The sequence below is a fragment of the Schistocerca piceifrons genome, chromosome 1 (assembly GCF_021461385.2).
Source record: "Schistocerca piceifrons isolate TAMUIC-IGC-003096 chromosome 1, iqSchPice1.1, whole genome shotgun sequence".
Taxonomy (NCBI): Eukaryota; Metazoa; Arthropoda; class Insecta; order Orthoptera; family Acrididae; genus Schistocerca; species Schistocerca piceifrons.
In genome coordinates this window covers 645,610,649-645,630,560 of record NC_060138.1, presented here as the reverse complement: position 1 = coordinate 645,630,560, position 19,912 = coordinate 645,610,649, and the positions used below count along the sequence as shown (strand labels likewise).

General features: G+C 43.4%; 1 protein-coding gene across 1 annotated transcript in view; it reads right to left on the bottom strand.

Annotated features, from left to right (window-relative positions):
- Nucleotides 1-18,336: 18,336 nt before the first annotated feature.
- The window catches only part of LOC124760524, a 45,107-nt gene continuing 43,531 nt past the window's right edge, over nucleotides 18,337-19,912 (bottom strand). The window contains exon 4 of the mRNA XM_047249107.1: nucleotides 18,337-19,599. Coding sequence (XP_047105063.1) covers nucleotides 19,462-19,599 — 138 coding nt within the window. The 3' untranslated portion in view covers nucleotides 18,337-19,461. The remainder of the gene's footprint in view (nucleotides 19,600-19,912) is intronic.

Here is a 19,912-nt window from a genome sequence, read left to right as displayed (position 1 = left end):
GTGACACATACGTAAGCATTCTGTCTGATCACCTGCATCCATTCATATCCAGTGTGCATTACGACGGACTTGGGCATTTCAGCAGCACAATGAGACATCTCACACGTCCACAATTGCTACAGAGCGGCTCCAGGAACACTCTTCTGAATTTGAACACTTCCATTGGCTACCAAACTCCCCAGACATGAACATTATTGAGCATATCTGGGATGCCCTGCAACATGCTGTTCAGAAGAGATCCCAATCTCTATGTACTCTTATGGACTATGAATAGCTCGGCAGGATTCATGTGTCAATTACCTCCAGCACTACTTCAGACATTGGTTGAGTCCATGACACGACGTTATGGCACTTCTGCATGCTCGCGTGGGCCCTACAAGATATTAGGCGGATGTACTGGTTTCTTTGGCTCTTCAGTGTACTCAGAAGTTAATGTGGAGTGAGGAACTGACGAAGTATTGCTACAGGAAGCCAAGCAATACGGGCCTGATGCTTTTGTGAGATGTTTGGCACAAGAAAATGTTTACCTTAAATATTAAAAGTTTTTAGCTGTTGGTTGTGCAGAGCACGTGCAGTGCATGCTACCAGCCACAGAGCGGTAACAGGTAGGGCATGGACTCCAGACGATTTAATGGAAATAGTAGTAGGGGTGGTTGAATCAATGGCAGGGATAAAGGGGTAAGGGGAGAGTTGATCTGGGTGGTAGGAAGTACCCATTGAACTTATAGAAGGAACTCCAGATCCGCCGGAAGGAATTCCCAGTAAAGATAAATGCAGTAAAACGAATGAAGAGGCGGAATGTGCTATAGTAGGTATGACAGATGGTCACGAATATAAAGTTTTGTTAGATACAGGTGCGCATGTGTCAGTGGCCTCAAGAGAGTTAGTAGGTAGGGGACGTTGGAATCAAACATGTTTCAAGTTTTCTCTAATAGAGGATAGTGATATGTGACCTTTGAGGTCAGTAGTGATGAATTTTTCGTTTGAGACAACCAAGTTAAAGCAATGTATGGAAGTTGTGTTTCATATAACCACGGGCTGCATCATGATCCTTGGGTTAGACTTTGTACTTCAACATCATGCCATAACTGACGTTTGACAACTTATAGTGAAGCTCAATGAGAAGACATTCTGGCTAAGGGAAGCTGTTGTCAGTGTTGATCTATTGTGAGGAGCGTCTAGTGTACAGCACAATACATTGGACCGCAAACAGTGACATTAAAGTTAAATTCGCTTGGCTAGGTGTCAAGTGGTTCCGGAAGTACACTAAGTGTGAATGTGGAGCCTGACTTTCCAGGTGATATGCTGTGTGCAATGAAAATGAAGGAGGCTAGTGAGATGGATGCAAAACTTTATTTGGTGATATGCAGTAATATGTGGCTACAAGAGAGGGACAGAGGCAAGGAAAGGCAACGGAAGGCAATGTAGTACATGCCAACGTGAATAATTTTGGCGCCAAGGAGGATAAGTTGTTGAAGGGAAGATTGTCCGCTACTCTGGAAATTCAGGATGAGGAAGATCGCTGCACAGAGTGTGTAAGTTACAAGAGGGCAAAGAAAGCTGCTAGGACCGTATTTCTTGCGAAATTGAAGGATTTAAACGACACAGAAAGGTCACAAATGGAGGACGTGTTGTTAGAATTTCAAGATCTGTGTTTTTTGCGAGGGCTTTTGCCTACTAAGCCAGTGACACAACACAGGTTTCTGACAGGGAATGAAGCACTGGTGCATCGAAGGCCATACGAAATATCTCAGTTACTGCAACCGGTTTTGGAGGAATTTGTTAATCAACGAATGGCTGAGGGGATAACAGAATCCACTGGGGAGTGGAAATTGTGGTCGTGCCCAAGAACTCTAAGGATGGTACGAAAAACTTTTATTTTTATAGTGCTTACCATTATTTAAACAGTAAGACTACGACAGATACCTATCCAACTCTGAACATCACATGGATGATAGATAATCTAGGGCAAAGCCATTACTTCTCAACAATGAACTTAATGAGAGGATACCATCAATTAGAAGTGTATCCAGAGCATAAACTAAAAACGGAGTATCCAGAACCCTGGGGACACTATCAATACAAGGATGCCTTTTTGGTTTAAAAATACAAAACTGTGTCAGAGTCTAGTGTATGTCAATGACATAACTGTCTTTTCAAGGCATATACAAGAGCATAAACAGCAAGTGAGGGGTGTGTTCAAGGGGTTAACTAGCAGCTCATTTCACACCAATTACAGGGCATTGGCTTAATGATGGTGACCTCTTATGCCAGAAGTCTCTGGCTGCCATCACTGATGATTTTTATTCAAGATTTAAGAAGTGGTGGGGCTCGAACATGGGACTAAGGACGTTTTGATTACAAATCAAAGACAGTGCTTGGGTACACCAACTGGACCCTAAGGAATTGGAAAACCGTGGCCTTGTCAGGTGAGACCCACTTTCAGTTGGTAAGAACTAACTGTGGCCTAGACCCCACAAAGCCATGGATCCCAGTTGTCAACAAGGCACTGTGTAAGCTTGTGGTGATTCCACAAAGGTGTGGGCTGTTTTTAAATGGAATGGACTGGGTTCTCTGCTTCTACTGAAGCTGTCACTGACTGGAAATGGTTATGTTCAGCTGCTTGGAGACCATTTTCAGCTATTCACACACTTTATGTTCCTAAACAAAGATGGAATTTTTATGGATGGCAGTACACTATTTCACCAGGCCACAACTATTCATGATTGGTTTGAAGAACATTTTGGACCATACAAACAAATAACTTGGACACCCTGATTGCCTGATATGAATCTGATCAAATCTTTATGAGACTTAATCGAGAGATCAGTTTGTGCACAAAATACTGCACTGGCAACACTTTCATAATTTTGGATGGCTACAGAGGCAGCATGGTTCAATGTTTTTGCAGGGGACTTCCAACAACTTGCCGAGTCCATGCCATGTTGAGCTGCTGGGCAAAAGGAGTTCTGAAGCAATATTAGGAGATACCCCATGACCTTTGTCACTTCAGTGTATGTACGTATGTATGTATGTATGTATGTATGTACAAGATCTCCTCCTAAACTCATGGATCGATTTTAGCCAAATCTGATACACACACACAACAAGTTTCAAAATTGTGGAGTTTATAAGCTCCTAGTTCCAACAGGAGCAGAGATATGGGCAAAACGTATTTTTATGCCCCTGCTCTATAGCTCGCCCTGCAGAATAGGTGTGTTGTGTTGTTGTGACGAGGAGATGTCATCTGTAGTCAGATGAGAGATCTTTTATCATCTGACTGTGGATCTGATCTGCCCCAGGAGCTGTGCCAGGGCAATGTGCAAGGGCGCTGAGGAGCTCCCACTCTGTAAATGGGGCGTTATAGGATTCACTGTGGCGTGCAGTGAACGAGAAGACTTTCCCTTCTAGCCGCCATTTGGGAGTGCAAAAGCCTGGGGAGTAATTCTTCAACACAGAGGCTCGAGCATAGTGCTCAAAAAAGTGCTCGGCAATCGCGTTTGCGTCGGTAGATAACACGTCATTTCTGTTAGCACTAGGAACACCTGTTGGGGTCTGGTACCCAAAAACATGTTTGATCTTTGCCCAGACTTGGGAAGGTGATGTATGGCATCCATTGGTCCAGACGTATCTCTCCCAACACTCCTGTTACCATCGTTTGACAAGTTGGCAAATGTGGCCATGGAGCCATTTAAAGGCTATGAGGTGCTCCAGGGAAGGGTGCCTATTATGTCACTGTAGAGTTAGCTGACGCTCCTTAATTGCTTCAGTGACTTCTGGCGACCACCAAGGGTCTGCCTTTCACCGAGGGCACCCTAAAGAACGATGGATCGTGTTTTCTGCCACAGAAACGATTGTTGTTGTTACCTGCTCAACCATCACATCAATGTTACCGTGTGGGGGAGATTCAACGGTGACAGCAGAGGTGAAAGATCCCCAGTCTGCCTTGAGTGAAGTCCATCTGGGCAGGCGTCCGTGGGCCTGACACCGGGACAGTGACAGAAAGATGGGAAAGTGGTCACTACCACACAGGTCGTCCTGTGCTCTCCTCTGGATAGATGGGAGAAGTCCTGGGCTGCAGATTGATAAATCAATGGCCAAGTAGCTACCATGAGCCACACTAAAATGTGTGGTGGCCCCAGTATTTAAGAGGCAGAGGTCGAACTGAGACAGTAAAGTTTCAACATCTCTGCCTCGGCCAGTAAGCACGGTGCCACCCAACAAGGGGTTATGGGAGTTAAAATCTCCCAAAAGTGGGAAAGGTTTAGAGAGTTGATCAATCAGTGTAGCCAATGCGTTCAGGGGTACTGCACCACCTGGAGGAAGATATACATTGCAGACAGTTATTTCTTGTGTCGTCCTTATTCTGACAGCCACAGCTTCAAGGGGCACAGTTTCACTACAGACTGAGTTTAGGACATTAACGCAAACTCCACCTGACACTCGATTGTAGTCGGTACGGTTCTTGTAGTATCCCTTATAGCCACGGTGGAGGCTATAAGGGATGGTGGAAAAAGCTGCCGCAATTCCACTCGAGGATTATGTCATCGTGAGACAGGAAAGGCATGGAACATTCCATGAGGCAGTTTACGCGTCAGGGCCACCTGCTGCCACCGACTTTTTGTCTGAGCAGTCTATATCCATTATGCCTGAGGGTTTGGCGAGATCTAGGTCCTCAGCGGATGCCAGAATCAATTTGTAGGTTGCGGTGGTGTGGGTGCCACCGCAATTACTTTGGTCTTGGGGACCTTCTTTTTAGATTTCTCTCACTGCTGCTTGGATTTCCGTGGCTGGGACGACTTCACTGATTCAGTCTCCGGGACTGAGGATGAGCGTGAAGCCCTATGACTAGCTGCTTTTGAGCTTTTTAGCCACTGGCAGGTGTCATATTTCCCAATAGCAGAAACCTGGGAAGACTTACACTTCTCCAGCTCAGCCTTGATAGTTGGAGGGGGGGGGGGGGATATTGCTCCCGAAGTAGGTGGTGCTGGAGCAACAGGGAGGGAAGTGTCCCCCACCATCAAGGGGGCAGGTGTAGTTTTCTGGTTCTGAGAGGCAACAGTAATGCGAGGAACTGATGGGGCGACAACTGTTCTCGTAGCGGCAGTGTAAGAGGAGGTCACAGCCACAGGATATAGGCGCTCTAATTTCCTCTTAGCCTCAGTGTAGGTCAGTCGGTCCAGCGTCTTATATTCCATGATTTTCCTCTCTTTCTATAATATCCTGCATTCTGGCAAAGAAGGTGAAAGATACTCTCCACAGTTGACGCAGATGGCAGATGGGGCACAGAAGTACAGCAGGAAGACATATGGCCAAACTTCCAGCACTTAAAGCACTGCATCAGGGGAGGGATATATGGCTTGATGTCACAACAATAGACCATCACCTCGACCTTCTCAGGCAATGTGTCACCCTCAAAGGCCAAGATGAAGGCACCGGTGGCAACCTGATTATCTCTCAGACCCCGATGGACGCACCAGACGAAATGAACACCTCACCGCTCCAAATTGGGGTGCAGCTCGTCATCAGACTGCAAAATAAGGTCCCTGTGGAATATAATACCCTGGACCACATTTAAGCTCTTATGGGGCGTGATGGTAACAGAAATATCCCCCAACTTGTCACAAGTGGGTACTGCCCGTGACTGGGCAGAGGATGCTGTTTTTATCAAGAGTGACCCAGAGCGTGTTTTACACAAGCCCTCCACCTCCCCAAACCTGTCCTCCAAAGGTTCCACAAAAAACAGGCTTCATGGACATGAAAGATCCCCCATCAACTCTCGTACATACCGGGGTGAATAAGCTTCACTGCCATCCATAGTCTGGCGTTCCTCCCATGGTGTGTCCAGGGTGGTGAAGGATTTGGGGTCATATTTCTTAGCATTGAAGTTAGACTACTGGTGGCAAAATACCAGCAAGAGATGACATACTACGCTTCATGGTGTGTCACCCACCCTAATGCTACCCACTCCGACCAGATGGCCTCCCCAAGGGCGCCACCCAGCCTTGGCAAGGGCCACCTGACAGAATGGTTATTGCTGGGAGTCCTGATGCCCCAGGGAGGTGGGCATCTACTACATGGCATGTGGGGGGAGTTAACGGTGCAAGCATTAGTAGAGTGATCCCTGTGTTGTCAGGGGGCTACAACCAACAGGATACATGGTGGCCCCACCACAACCGACTGGCTGTCATGTTGGATATGAGGTGCAAAGAATTCCATGGTCCTCGTTGGCGCAGAAAACGACACTGCATAGAGGGTGGTGGAAAATGCACCCAGGAAGGTGTCCTCGCTCAAGAGATGTAGGATGAGCAGGACTGCAATGCCATGATGAGATAGTGTACTAAAGATCTCAATGCATGATGGACATGATGCACCATGTACGCCGCCCTTCCCCAATTGGCTCACTTTTCAGGAAAATTTGGAAAGATGGAGGTCAAACCCAAAAGGGGACCATCACACAAAGACCGAAACATGTGAGACTATTTTTTGTCGCCTCTTATGACAGGTAGGAATACCTCGGGCCTATTCTAATCTCTGCACCTGCGGGGGTACATCCTAGGGTGAACAGCACCAGAGATAGGGCAAAAAGGTGTTTTTTTTCAGCTCCTGTTAATAGGCTGCCTTGCTTGCCAGGCGTTTTGTGAGGGAATAGTACCAGTCTGCCTTATCCACCTGCATTTCAGAGCAGCATACACATCAGGTGAAGAAACTATTTTCCAACCCCAAATATGTAGGCTACACTGCATGACAGATGTGTTCGGGTGATTGAGCAGGGCAACCTGCACAGCAAGAGCTGAAAAATGACGTTTTTGCCCGTCTCCCCTTTATTGGAGCTATGAGTTTATGAAGCAAATGCTAATACTCGCTAAGTTCACTATTTAAGTGCCAAATTTGCTTTGAAATCAATCCAGTGGCTTGGGAGAAGATCCCAGACATACGAATGTGCTGCTTCATGTAAAGATTGACTAGCTTTATCCTCATGGTTTCACTTGTATACCTGAATGACACGCACTCACACACTGCAAATATCTCCTCCTCCCCGATCTCTTGAGCTATCTCCTGCCCCTTTTTCTTTTATGCCTGACCACTAACACTCTACACCTATGAACCTACAGCACCTTGTACTTTGCAGTGGAAGGGGAGAGGGAATTTCAAGACAAACCATCCTGACTGTCTTCCCATGTCCTCCACTTGAAAATGACCTAACTAGGCTGTAAAAGCAGACTGAGACAATACTGGAGTGGTGGATACTTGTTAGGCCCTACAGCACATATAACAATACTGTTGAGTCTGTAAACAAGCCACGAGGAGAATTATGTCTCATGCTAGATGCCTTCTGTTGGAACACAAATTTACTAATTGAAAGAGATGGACCTAAAACAGGAGGACCTGCTGCCACAATCTGAGGGGGTCCTGGCACTGTGTTGCCATATTCCACCTACTGTGCTGCTCTACAGTGCTAATTTGTTGTTATTTTAATATGTGGAAGGTGTAGAGGTTTGATGGGCAGGTGGAAAAGGAAGAGGTGGACAGATGGGGAGGAGCACATGGACAGAGGAAGTGGGGGAGAGGGATATGGTCAGAAATAGGGAGTGGAGGAATTTAAGGGAAAGAGACATTAGGGAGGAGGAGATGTACAGAGTTGGGATTATGTGATGGACAGAGAGAGAGAGAGAGAGAGAGAGAGAGAGAGAGAGAGAGAGTGGAGATGGACAGACAGAGCAGGGAGGAGAAAATGGACAGAGACAGAGGTCAGGAGGTATGTTGTGCAGTGAATCTTGAACATGTATGAGCACTTGCACAAGCAAATACAATTTCTGCTTCAGTAGTTGTGTCTTAACAGTTTGTGATGTGTTGCCAACAATACCGAAGACAACACCATGTACTGGGTGAAGTTTCATGGCCAAAATCGGGACAACAAATGAGATGAAAACTGAAATAATACTGGGCAATATGATTGTAGCTGTAATCACGTTTGCAATCTTTCAATAACTACATTTCTTGCTTTATTGAAACTGTAACTACAGTATGTTTAATCATACTTGGCCAGTTTTACAACAGACTTCTTGTGAGAAATTATTTAACATTTTCGTCTACATTTTTAAGCATTAGATTACTGACTTCTAGTGATCTTAATGAGCATTTTCCACCTCTGAAAGTAATGCATGTGTGACAAGTTTGGTAACAATTGGTTCAGGCATATGGCAGTGGCATAGAAAAATGTTATCAGTACCATCACCAGTGAGTCTGGCAAACCATCACATCTTTTCATTTCGAATCACACCCCTAAAGTTGGTAGTGGTATATTGCCTCCACAGTATTTTTGTACAAATTTTGATTGAAACTGGTGAACACATTCCTGAGTTATGCTTCTGGGTCAATCCCCCCCCCCAGTACTTCATTCGAGATAGAAAGTAATGTGTTTATTAAGTTAAATTGATCCAGTGGTTGAGGAGATGTGGAATGAACATACATACATATTATAAAAATGGATGCACATACACTGAACAGCCACAGATACTGGTACACCTGCCTAATATCGTATAGGGTCCACATGAACATACAGAAGTGCCGCAACATGACATGGCATGGACTTGACTAATGTCTGAAGTAGTGCTGGAGGGAATTAACGCCATGAATCCTGCAGGACTGTCCATAAATCCATAAGAGTATGAGGGAGTGGAGATCCCTTCTGAACAGCATGTTGCGACGCATCCCAGCTATGCTCAATAATGTTCATGTCTGGGGAGTTTGGTGGCCAGCAGAAGTGCTTAAACTCAGAAGAGTGTTCCTGGAATTAGTCTGTAGTAATTCTGGACATGTGAGGTGTCACATTGTCCTGCTGAAATTGCCCATGCCTGTCAGAATGCACAATGGACATGAATGGAAGCAGGAGACCAGTCAGGATGCTTACTATGTGTAAGTCTTATCAGGGGTCCAATATCACTCCAACTGCACATGCCCCACATCATTACAGAGCCTCCACCAGCTTGAACAGTCCACTGCTGACATGCAGGATCCACTGATTCATGAGCTTGTCTCCATACACGTACACATCCATCCACTCAATACAATTAGAGAGAAGGCTCGTCTGCCCAGGCAACATGTTTCCAGTCATCAACAGTCTACTGTCAGTGTTGACGGTCCCAAGTGAGGCATAAACCTTTGTGTTGTGCAGTCTTCAAGTGTACATGAGTGGGCCTTTGGCTCCGAAAGGTCCATATCGATGATGTTTCATTGAATGGTTTGCATACTGATACTTGTTGATGGCCCAACACTGAAATCTGCAGCAATTTGCAGAAGGACTACACTTCTGTCACGCTGAACAATTCTCTTCAGTCATTGTTTGTCCCATTCTTGCAGGATCTTTTTCCATCTGCAGCGATGTTGGAGATCTGATGTTTTACCGGATTCCTGATATTCATGGTACATTCAGAAAATGGTCGTTTGGGAAAATCCCACTTCACTGCTACCAGTACTCCAGAGATGCTATGTCCCATCGCTCATGCGCCAACTACAACACTACGTTCAAACTCACTTAAATCTTGATAAAATGATTGTAGCAGCAGAAACTAATCTAACAACTGCACCAGACACTTGTCTTATGTAGGCGCTGCCGACTGCAGCGATGTAGTCTGTCTGTTTACATGTCTCTGCATTTGAACACAGATGCCTATATCAGTTTCTTTGGTGCTTCAGTGTATATACATTGTGTATTCCATCGCTCCTGTATCATTGGACTGATTTCAACCACACTTGGTTCACTTACTGTTCAGAAATAATCGATGTGGGGATAAGAACTACCTACCTATGAAAGGGGTGAGAGTGGGGGCAGAAGTAATATAGCCCATAATGCACAAGAGCCATAATTTAGTCATCCAATATTTGAGAATAAGAGAATTCAGCGAGTTGGAACAAACTTTAAACATAATTTCAAATGTTTAAGAAACTTTTTCTCACTGACAACCCCACAAAATGAAGAAATGAAAAAAAGTTATATTTTTGCTGTTCATGCACTAAACCTGCACATGAAGCAAGAAGTTTTAATTATTTGCTTCTTTACTACTAAATGTATCAGCAACACATTTTTCAGACAGTATTCACATACACTACTGAATGTACTTGCAAAATTATATAATTGTATGGCACTTGGTTCAGGAAAAACGATGTCAAAAACTGAAGAGAATGAAAAACTACTAGCTCTGTTTGCAGCATATTTCGCATACAGTAACCACATATATCATTAGATGTACATGCACAATTATATCTTTGTATAGCTCATAATTGAGGAGGTGTGACGACACAATAAACATTAAGCTGTGTGAAAATGAAACTGCAGAGCAAAACTGGCTATACAAAGAGGTGAAATAAGTCAACAATTGTGTGTGAAATATGTTAAATATATCTGATATGGATTTATGTATGTGGGCAAAGCCACACGTAAAATGCTCATCCTAAACAAATGGAACAATTTCAACCAAATTTGGTACAGATATTACTTCTGGTCTGGAAAGAAATACTGTGGGAGTAAAAACCATCATCATTCTTTTGGGGTGAGCATGATAACATGAAAAGAGGAGGAGGTGAGGAGATGAACAGATAGTAAGGGAGGAGGAGGAAATGGACACAGTTAAGGGGTAGGAAGACATGGACGGAGACATGGGAGGGAGAAATGGAGAGAGAGTGGGAGGGAGAAATGGAGAAATGGACAGAGACATGGAGAAAGATGAGATGGACAGAGACAGGGGGGGTGGGGTGGAAAAGGAGATGGAACAATGGAAGACTGGAATAAATACATGCCTGGTCAAGCCTGGGTACTCACCTTGTTTTTATGGGTACTCACCTTATTTTTATAAGATAATACAGGATCTGCCAGAAAAACCTGTGGTTTAGAGAATAAAACAAATGATGAGAAGTGTAAATATTTATGGTTTGATAAAGACACATTTTCTTTTCATATTGTAAATTAGTGTGTATCACTATTTTTTGAAAATAAAATTGGTAAGTCCCCACCATACTGAATAACACATTCATGTTGTCTGCCTGGAAGACAAAACATAACTCATCACATCTTGTCATTTGGAATCTCCCAAATGCACTCATCACTTCACTCTTTTAGCTAGTCATTACTGGTTGGGTGTTGTTCATACACTTTCCGTTTAAGATAGCCCCAAAGAAAATAATCAGGTGCTCTTAGGTTAGGAGAACGAGCACAGCAGTTGATGTCCCCAAGGTGAAAAATGACTCTGCCTGGACACATTTCATTCAAGACCCCCACAGAATGACATGCAGTGTGGGCTTTTGCTCCATCTTGTTACTGCTTTAGTATGGCCTCCATTTTATAAAAAAAATACACTGATAATGAGCTCGAAAGAAATGGCACAGCATATTCTCATTTCTGCTCTATGCATAGGATGTTCCAGAAATTCACACAGGGTGTGTGCAGCACAGAACAAAGAACTGTAGGTTGTTGAAATACCCACAAAAGTGGAAATTGCCCTCATATGAGATCAGTAACATGTACAAAATGCCCTCTTCAATTTTCAAAAGCTTCAAGAACTTATTACAAAATTTCGGGAAGATTATGGACAACTTGGATCTTGTACAGAGGGTAGTGATCTTTTTGCAAGATATGGAAAATGTTGGTATCCACCAACCAAAGTGCGAAAGCTAATCACTGAGGACTTTGTAAGTTCGCATTGTGTACACAATTCGCAATTTCTGAAGTATGTACTGAATGAGGATGACCTGCAGGTTTACACCCTTCATGGTTCCACCTTGACTCCATTTCAACACCCATAGCAGCAGAGTATTGTGACTAGGAACACCATATCAACCAACCTGATGAGAGTTGCATCACTCGGTTGTCATAGTGTCCATCTTTATAAACTCCTCTACTATCGCAATTCAGTTTTCTGCAGACCATCACTCTATCTCAACTAAACGAAAGTGTCTAAAACAGCATGTAATGTTACAGCGCTGCATGGTGGGTGTCCTGGAAATGGAAGTTTAAAAACCGTGTGGCAATTTCTGGTTCACCCTGTAGATACGGATTCAACTCATCTCGACCAGACGGATTGAAAGTGGTAAAGTGATCCAGATAGTACTAGCCCCAGAAGTAGAGCACTGAGGTAGTCCCAGAGAGGTGACCAAGTGTATTGGGAAGGCTCTCTGGGACTTGCCTTGTAAGCTGATGGGTTCAGTGTCCCAAGGATCACTGGTAGGCCATGAATGTCAGCTTCAAGGTGGGAATGATGACTGAATAATGTACAGGTTGGTGTCCAATGGTAAAGGCAGTTTACTTGTGAAGTTGTTAGAGTGGAGATAACACTTGTATAAGAGCAGTGTGGAAGCAGATACCACATACTGACTGCAAATCATGGTTGTGGAGTTTCAAGTATGAAACAGTTTTGCATAGTGTGACATTTAAACTTATTAGTTTGGCCTTAGAAATATTACAGTGACTCACTTGTGGGTTTACCAGTGTTTGAACTTACAAGGGAACCTCCCCATCGCACCCCCGTCAGATTTAGTTATAAGTTGGCACAGTGGATAGGCCTTGAAAAACTGAACACAGATCAATCAAGAAAACAGGAAGAAGTTGTGTGGAACTATGAAAAAAATAAGCAAAATATACAAACTGAGTAGTCCATGCGCAAGATAGGCAACATCAAGGAGAGTGTGAGCTCAGGAGCGCCGTGGTCCCGTGGTTAGCGTGAGTAGCTGCGGAATGAGAGGTCCTTGGTTTAAGTCTTCCCTCGAGTGAAAATTTTATTTTCGCAAAGTTATGATCTGTCCGTTCGTTCATTGACGTCTCTGTTTACTGTAATAAGTTTAGTGTCTGTGTTTTGCGACCGCACCGCAAAACCGTGCGATTACTAGACGAAAGAATGTGCCTCTCCAATGGGAACCGAAAACATTTGATCGCAAGGTCATAGGTCAACCGATTCCTCCACAGGAAAACACGTCTGATATGTTCTATACGGCACTGGTGACGGCATGTGCGTCACATGGCAGGAATATGTTGTTGACACATCTAACTTGTACACTTAGCGAATGGGTAAAAAGAGTCTTCTGCCTTGCCCGATTTAGGTTTTCTTGTGGATGTGATAAGCACTCCCAAAAAAGTGACGAAAACATGCGAGTTTGTCACATAAACTGAAAATAAAAAATTAAACTTTTCACTCGAGAGAAGACTTGAACCTAGGACCTCTCGTTCTGCAGCTGTTCCTGCTAACCACGGGACCACGGCGCTTCTTAACTGACATTGTCCTTGATGTTGCCTATCTTCGCATGGACTACTCAGTTTGTATATTTTACTTATTTTTTTCATAGTTCCACACAACTTCTTCCTGTTTTCTTGATTGATCTGTGTTCAGTTTTTCAAGGCCTATCCACTGTGTCAACTCATAACTAAATCTGAGGGGGGTGCGATGGGGAGATTCCCTTGTTAGTTGAAAATTTGATCAGGTTGCACATTAGCTTGGAATCTGGGAATTACCTCTTTGAGTTTGGGAATATTAGTAATACTTTTCCACCCAATCAAACTTTGAACAACTGGCTGCAGTGGCCATAGCTAAGTACTAATCCATATCAATTAACAGCTTATTATATGGAAATGAACTGTCTTATTGAAGATTAGTTTGTTGTGTATCACATACTCAATTCAGTCATGACACTCTGTTTCTATAATTTCAAATTACTGGTTTGGTAGGGTGCATGTATCACATTTCTGGAACATACTGTAACAGTGTTTGGTCATACATTGACAGTTAGAGAATCACATCTGGTCATAGCAACCATATATTATTCCACCTGCCTTGCAGCTAGTCGACTTTTCTACTGGTATTTAAAATATGGGTTGACATGTCACTGACTACTTCTGCTACTTTCTTGTGCCCACTAAACAATGCAGTGATGAATTGGTGAATCATTTTGCATTTTTCCTCTAACATCCACATATCAAGATTGGTAAACGAGGCAAGAACAATGAATAATTTATCATCTACATTTTACACTAAATTTCTAAGATGTAACCTCCATGAAAATTTATCAGCTCCAAATGGCCTCAGGGAGCTATGGATGTTATCTATCACATCATCCTGGACAGTAATGTTGCTACAGCACTTTGCCGAGGTATGCTTTGCGATGATTTCAATTCTCACCTCACTTGACAATAATGAATTAAGTTCTATATGCTAGGATCTTTTAATCCAATTTCATACCTGATTCGTGGGTATGTGCTCTGTTTGCAATGAGATAAATGCTGAGCTGTATCAAAAGGTATATGGAAGACAAGAAAAACAACATTAACATGGGCTCTACAACTTATATTATACAATTTCCTGTATATTGTGCATGATAAGAAAGGTCTAAGTTTCATAATAATGGTGGAACACTAGTTGCCTCCTACAAAAAATTGTTTGGCTTCCAAAAAAGTCATCCTATGCAAGATCAAAACATTCTGTACAAACTGCTGCAAGAAGAGGAGCTAGTTGTTCTTACAAGCAAAGCAAAATCTGAAAGGTAGCTCACTGGATCCAAGAAGCCTTCCTCAGCCATGTGAATTTCCATTTTGAAGAATCTTAGAGAATCACTGGCAACTTAACTGATAATATTTGGTTTTCAACAACACTGATTCTTTTCAGTTAGCTGTCCTTTATGTTTGTTTTACCTTTTTGTTCAAGCTCTGTTAGCACAGGCTTGGCATTGTCCTTATGTTTGTTTTGCCTTTATTAGTAAAGGTTTGGCATGTCTTGAATCTGTGATGAAAATTTTCAGCTGTGTTGTATAACCAATGAAGTGGACAAAATTCTCAGATTTTCCCAGCAAGGTAGATGTGGAATTCAGTCTATCATGTGCAGCTGGGTGTTTCTTGCTGGCACATTATTCAGTGCTGTAGCTTGTCGACTTCAAAATCAGGTGTTAATAAGTCGTTAAGAATGTGCTCAGTGGCACCTGTGAGCAAACAAAAAGTAGAACTCATTGAAGAGAAAAGGCAAGACTAAAGTAGATAAGCATGGGCAACTGTCTTGATGTATCAGTAGCCCTTTATGGTGGCAATAAACTACAATGAAGTAAACAGTAAAACATAAACTATATTAAGGTCTAATCATGAATTTCACATACAAGAAATACTCAAAAGTTTTGGATGGGTAATAAATCTTATGAGGGATGTAAATAAAGTAGTGGCAACTTTGACAGAACATAATAATTAATGCGAGTGGTCTAAGGCACTGCAGTCATGGACTGTGTGGCTGGTCCCGGCGGAGGTTCGAGTCCTCCCTCGGGCATGGGTGTGTGTGTTTGTCCTTAGGATAATTTAGGTTAAGTAGTGTGTAAGCTTAGGGACTGATGACCTTAGCAGTTAAGTCCCATAAGATTTCACACACACACATAATAATTAATGAACTAAAACTACAGCCCTTCAATGTAGTCACTCACAAAGCCTTTCACCTCTTGTCAAATGTCGGGAAACTACTGGGGACTGTTGGCAGGGCGTTCTATGTTGACGATGACTGCGGTGAAGTGCCCTCACAAGGACTTATGTCTGGTGAGTATGGATGGTATATCGAGACTGTTCAACACCACCACTGCAATATGAGCTTCACATTGTTTGCAACATGACAACACGAGTTTTCACGAAAACAATAAGGCGATTGTATCACAATAAATGCAGACATTTGCACTGCATAACCGGACACAAATGTTGCTCCAGAAATCGGAACTAGTAGTCACTGCTGAAGGTTTGTCCCTCAGATGTAGCAGGCTTAAGGATAACACCTTTGTAGTCATATGCCACAATCTGAATAAGGATCCCAAGACTAGATTCCTGTCATAATTTCTGTGGACATGGCCAACATGAGCGACACCATTCATTCAACTGGTGCTTTAATTCAGGCTTGTAGAATTGTTCCTACATCTCATTAATGGTGATAATATGCTGTAGAAATATGTCGCCTTTGTTGTGATATCTGTCCAGGTGGATGCCTGTCAGTGCACACCGGTGCCCTTTCTGTACATCGATGACTTGATGTGAAAACACAATGGATGCAATTTTCCTCATGTTAAGACATTTCATCAGTATGTGCCACACCATTTCATGACTGAGACCAACCTCTATCGGTAATTCCCAGACAGCACATCAATGGTGTATGGAACTGAGACAACTTACGACATCAATCTGATCTTGAAGAATGGATGGCTGATCTGTGTGGTGCATATCTGCAGTCTCATTCTGAGTGGCACAAAGGCATTGACCCACTGTGCAACCACCCTATACAGTAAAGTATTCAGGCCACGAGCAACCTTGATTTTAACCCACAAATATTTACCACCTTCTGGAGACATGCTTTAGAGGGGTGGAATTGACACTCCTCAGCTGAATGCTAGACAGCAACAGCACTCTCAACTGGATGCCTCTCAAATGCACACTCCACACCAACACTGGTGCTACCCGATTGCTCCCATATTCTACACTCCTGGAAATGGAAAAAAGAACACATTGACACCGGTGTGTCAGACCCACCATACTTGCTCCGGACACTGCGAGAGAGCTTTACAAGCAATGATCACACGCACGGCACAGCGGACACACCAGGAACCGCGGTGTTGGCCGTCGAATGGCGCTAGCTGCGCAGCATTTGTGCACCGCCGCCGTCTGTGTCAGCCAGTTTGCCGTGGCATACGGAGCTCCATCGCAATCTTTAACACTGGTAGCATGCCGCGACAGCGTGGACGTGAACTGTACGTGCAGTTGACGGACTTTGAGCGAGGGCGTATAGTGGGCATGCGGGAGGCCGGGTGGACGTACCGCCGAATTGCTCAACACGTGGGGCGTGAGGTCTCCACAGTATATCGATGTTGTCGCCAGTGGTCGGCGGAAGGTGCACGTGCCCGTCGACCTGGGACCGGACCGCAGCGACGCACGGATGCACGCCAAGACCGTAGGATCCTACGCAGTGCCGTAGGGGACCGCACCGCCACTTCCCAGCAAATTAGGGACACTGTTGCTCCTGGGGTATCGGCGAGGACCATTCGCAACCGTCTCCATGAAGCTGGGCTACGGTCCCGCACACCGTTAGGCCGTCTTCCGCTCACGCCCCAACATCGTGCAGCCCGCCTCCAGTGGTGTCGCGACAGGCGTGAATGGAGGGACGAATGGAGATGTGTCGTCTTCAGCGATGAGAGTCGCTTCTGCCTTGGTGCCAATGATGGTCGTATGCGTGTTTGGCGCCGTGCAGGTGAGCGCCACAATCAGGACTGCATACGACCGAGGCACACAGGGCCAACACCCGGCATCATGGTGTGGGGAGCGATCTCCTACACTGGCCGTACTCCACTGTTGATCGTCGAGGGGACACTGAATAGTGCACGGTACATCCAAACCGTCATCGAACCCATCGTTCTACCATTCCTAGACCGGCAAGGGAACTTGCTGTTCCAACAGGACAATGCACGTCCGCATGTATCCCGTGCCACCCAACGTGCTCTAGAAGGTGTAAGTCAACTACCCTGGCCAGCAAGATCTCCGGATCTGTCCCCCATTGAGCATGTTTGGGACTGGATGAAGCGTCGTCTCACGCGGTCTGCACGTCCAGCACGAACGCTGGTCCAACTGAGGCGCCAGGTGGAAATGGCATGGCAAGCTGTTCCACAGGACTACATCCAGCATCTCTACGATCGTCTCCATGGGAGAATAGCAGCCTGCATTGCTGCGAAAGGTGGATATACACTGTACTAGTGCCGACATTGTGCATGCTCTGTTGCCTGTGTCTATGTGCCTGTGGTTCCGTCAGTGTGATCATGTGATGTATCTGACCCCAGGAATGTGTCAATAAAGTTTCCCCTTCCTGGGACAATGAATTCACGGTGTTCTTATTTCAATTTCCAGGAGTGTATTAGCGCACGCCGAAGCTCCTGCAAGTGTCTGGACTATATTGGCACTTACTTTATTTACAGCCATCATATTGTTGTTTGTTCTTCAGGACAGTAAGTTGATAGATGAATACTTATGTAGTCAAATCACTAGTATTTGGATGTGTTATTTTCCAACCACAATCATTTTCCAAGCATAATCATCAGTGATCTTTTAGCCACTCTCAGCTGCCAGTGTTCATGTTATTTTGGTTTAATATTTAACACACACTGTGTAAATTTTTTTATATGTTTTCAATGATTTAGGAAGCTGGGAGATCACACTTACTGAACATATTGAACTACAAGGAGTCCTATGTGGGGCCAGCAGAGTATCTGTGGAAGTTAGTACAACTACTATAATGTCATGGAGATGTAGAACTTATACTTCTGATGTACAGATATTAGGTTAACAAATGACACATTAAAAATTGATTATATTTGACAAATTTTCATTATTAATGGTTTTCAAATCTGTCTCCATTTAAAACAAAAATACATATTCAAAAACATTAACATATACAATTTACAACCATCATTTCACAAGAAAACAATCTCTCTCTCTCTCTCTCTCTCTCTCTCTCTCTCTCTCTGACAGACAGACAGACAGACACACACACACACACACACACACACACACACACACACACACGCACACGCACGCAAACTTGCATGCACATGCATGAAACAAAGCAAAAATAAGCCCATCGAATAATGGAATATTGCCTTTTCCGCATAATAAAGCACTTGGAAGTCACTTATAACACTGTCCGAAAAGTGAGCTGCATATTTACTGACTGTCTTACTGACAAAATGAAGAAGTCTCACACAGCATTATTAAACTTGCTAAATATGCAGGGATCCTTTATGTAGTAATAAGTTACATAATTTCTTCACTGTGGCTGTAAACTCAGACAAAGCATCAGCAGACCAAGTAGTACAAAGCCAAAATAATGTGAAAGCTTCAGTACTACAGTGACATATTCAGAAGACTGAAACAGTCATGGGCAATCATACACTGTACTGAATGCCAATACTTCATGAACTGCGATGTGAGGAGGCACGAAAAAGTTGCTAACAGGCAAGGGATGAAATATTAAAGCCTTAAGTAAAACAGTGTGGAAGAAGTCTAGTGAGTCTTTTGTTGCTTCTGGTCATCTTTTACTTTCTGTTAGTATTAATGCTCACTTCTGTTTCATTTGTCTCTTTATGAGAATACAGCATGTCTACCAATTCAAAGCCCTCAAATCTACTGATTAACTTCAAGTTTGTGTGATAGTTCAATATGCTTAACTTGTTATGTCTGGTGGATATTACTTTTTACTTTTTGTATGGATTGTTATTGTACCTCATTGTTTGATGCTTGTTTTTTCTTGTTTATACTATTTGATTGTGCAATGTTAATTGATGATCTTCACAAAAAAAGATATTGAGAGAATGTGTTTTGGTGCACAGGAGATGAAAAGAGAAACATTTCTAGCCATTTCTTGAAACTGTCTTTGCAAGATTTGAGTGAACACTAGATGATTCTGCTGTTCTGGAATTTCAATCAAACTCGGGTATATCATCAAATGAGTAACCCGGATATCGTCGAAATGCACAATATGCTATGCGTATGTGGTATGCTCCTGGCAAAAACATGATGGATCCCAAAATGAGTAAAGGCCATGTCCGATCCGCGTACTGGAACAAAAGAGAGAGACAACAAAATTACTGAATCTTTAATTCCAATTTACAAAGAAGGAGATACAAAAATGGATTAACTATTGAAGTATTATCAAAGTACAGGGTGTCCATAAAGTCCCTTTACAACATCAAAATTTTATTACAATGGCAGGTGTTGTAATATTTTAACAAAATTTCTTTTACTGTAATAGCTGTTTACTAAAGTTTTTATATATACTAACATTTTGTGTTTCAGATACTCTGTTGATGGAAGGAACTGAATCTCTATGAAATGGCAACTCCTCAAGAGAAGGCACAATATGTGTCCTGG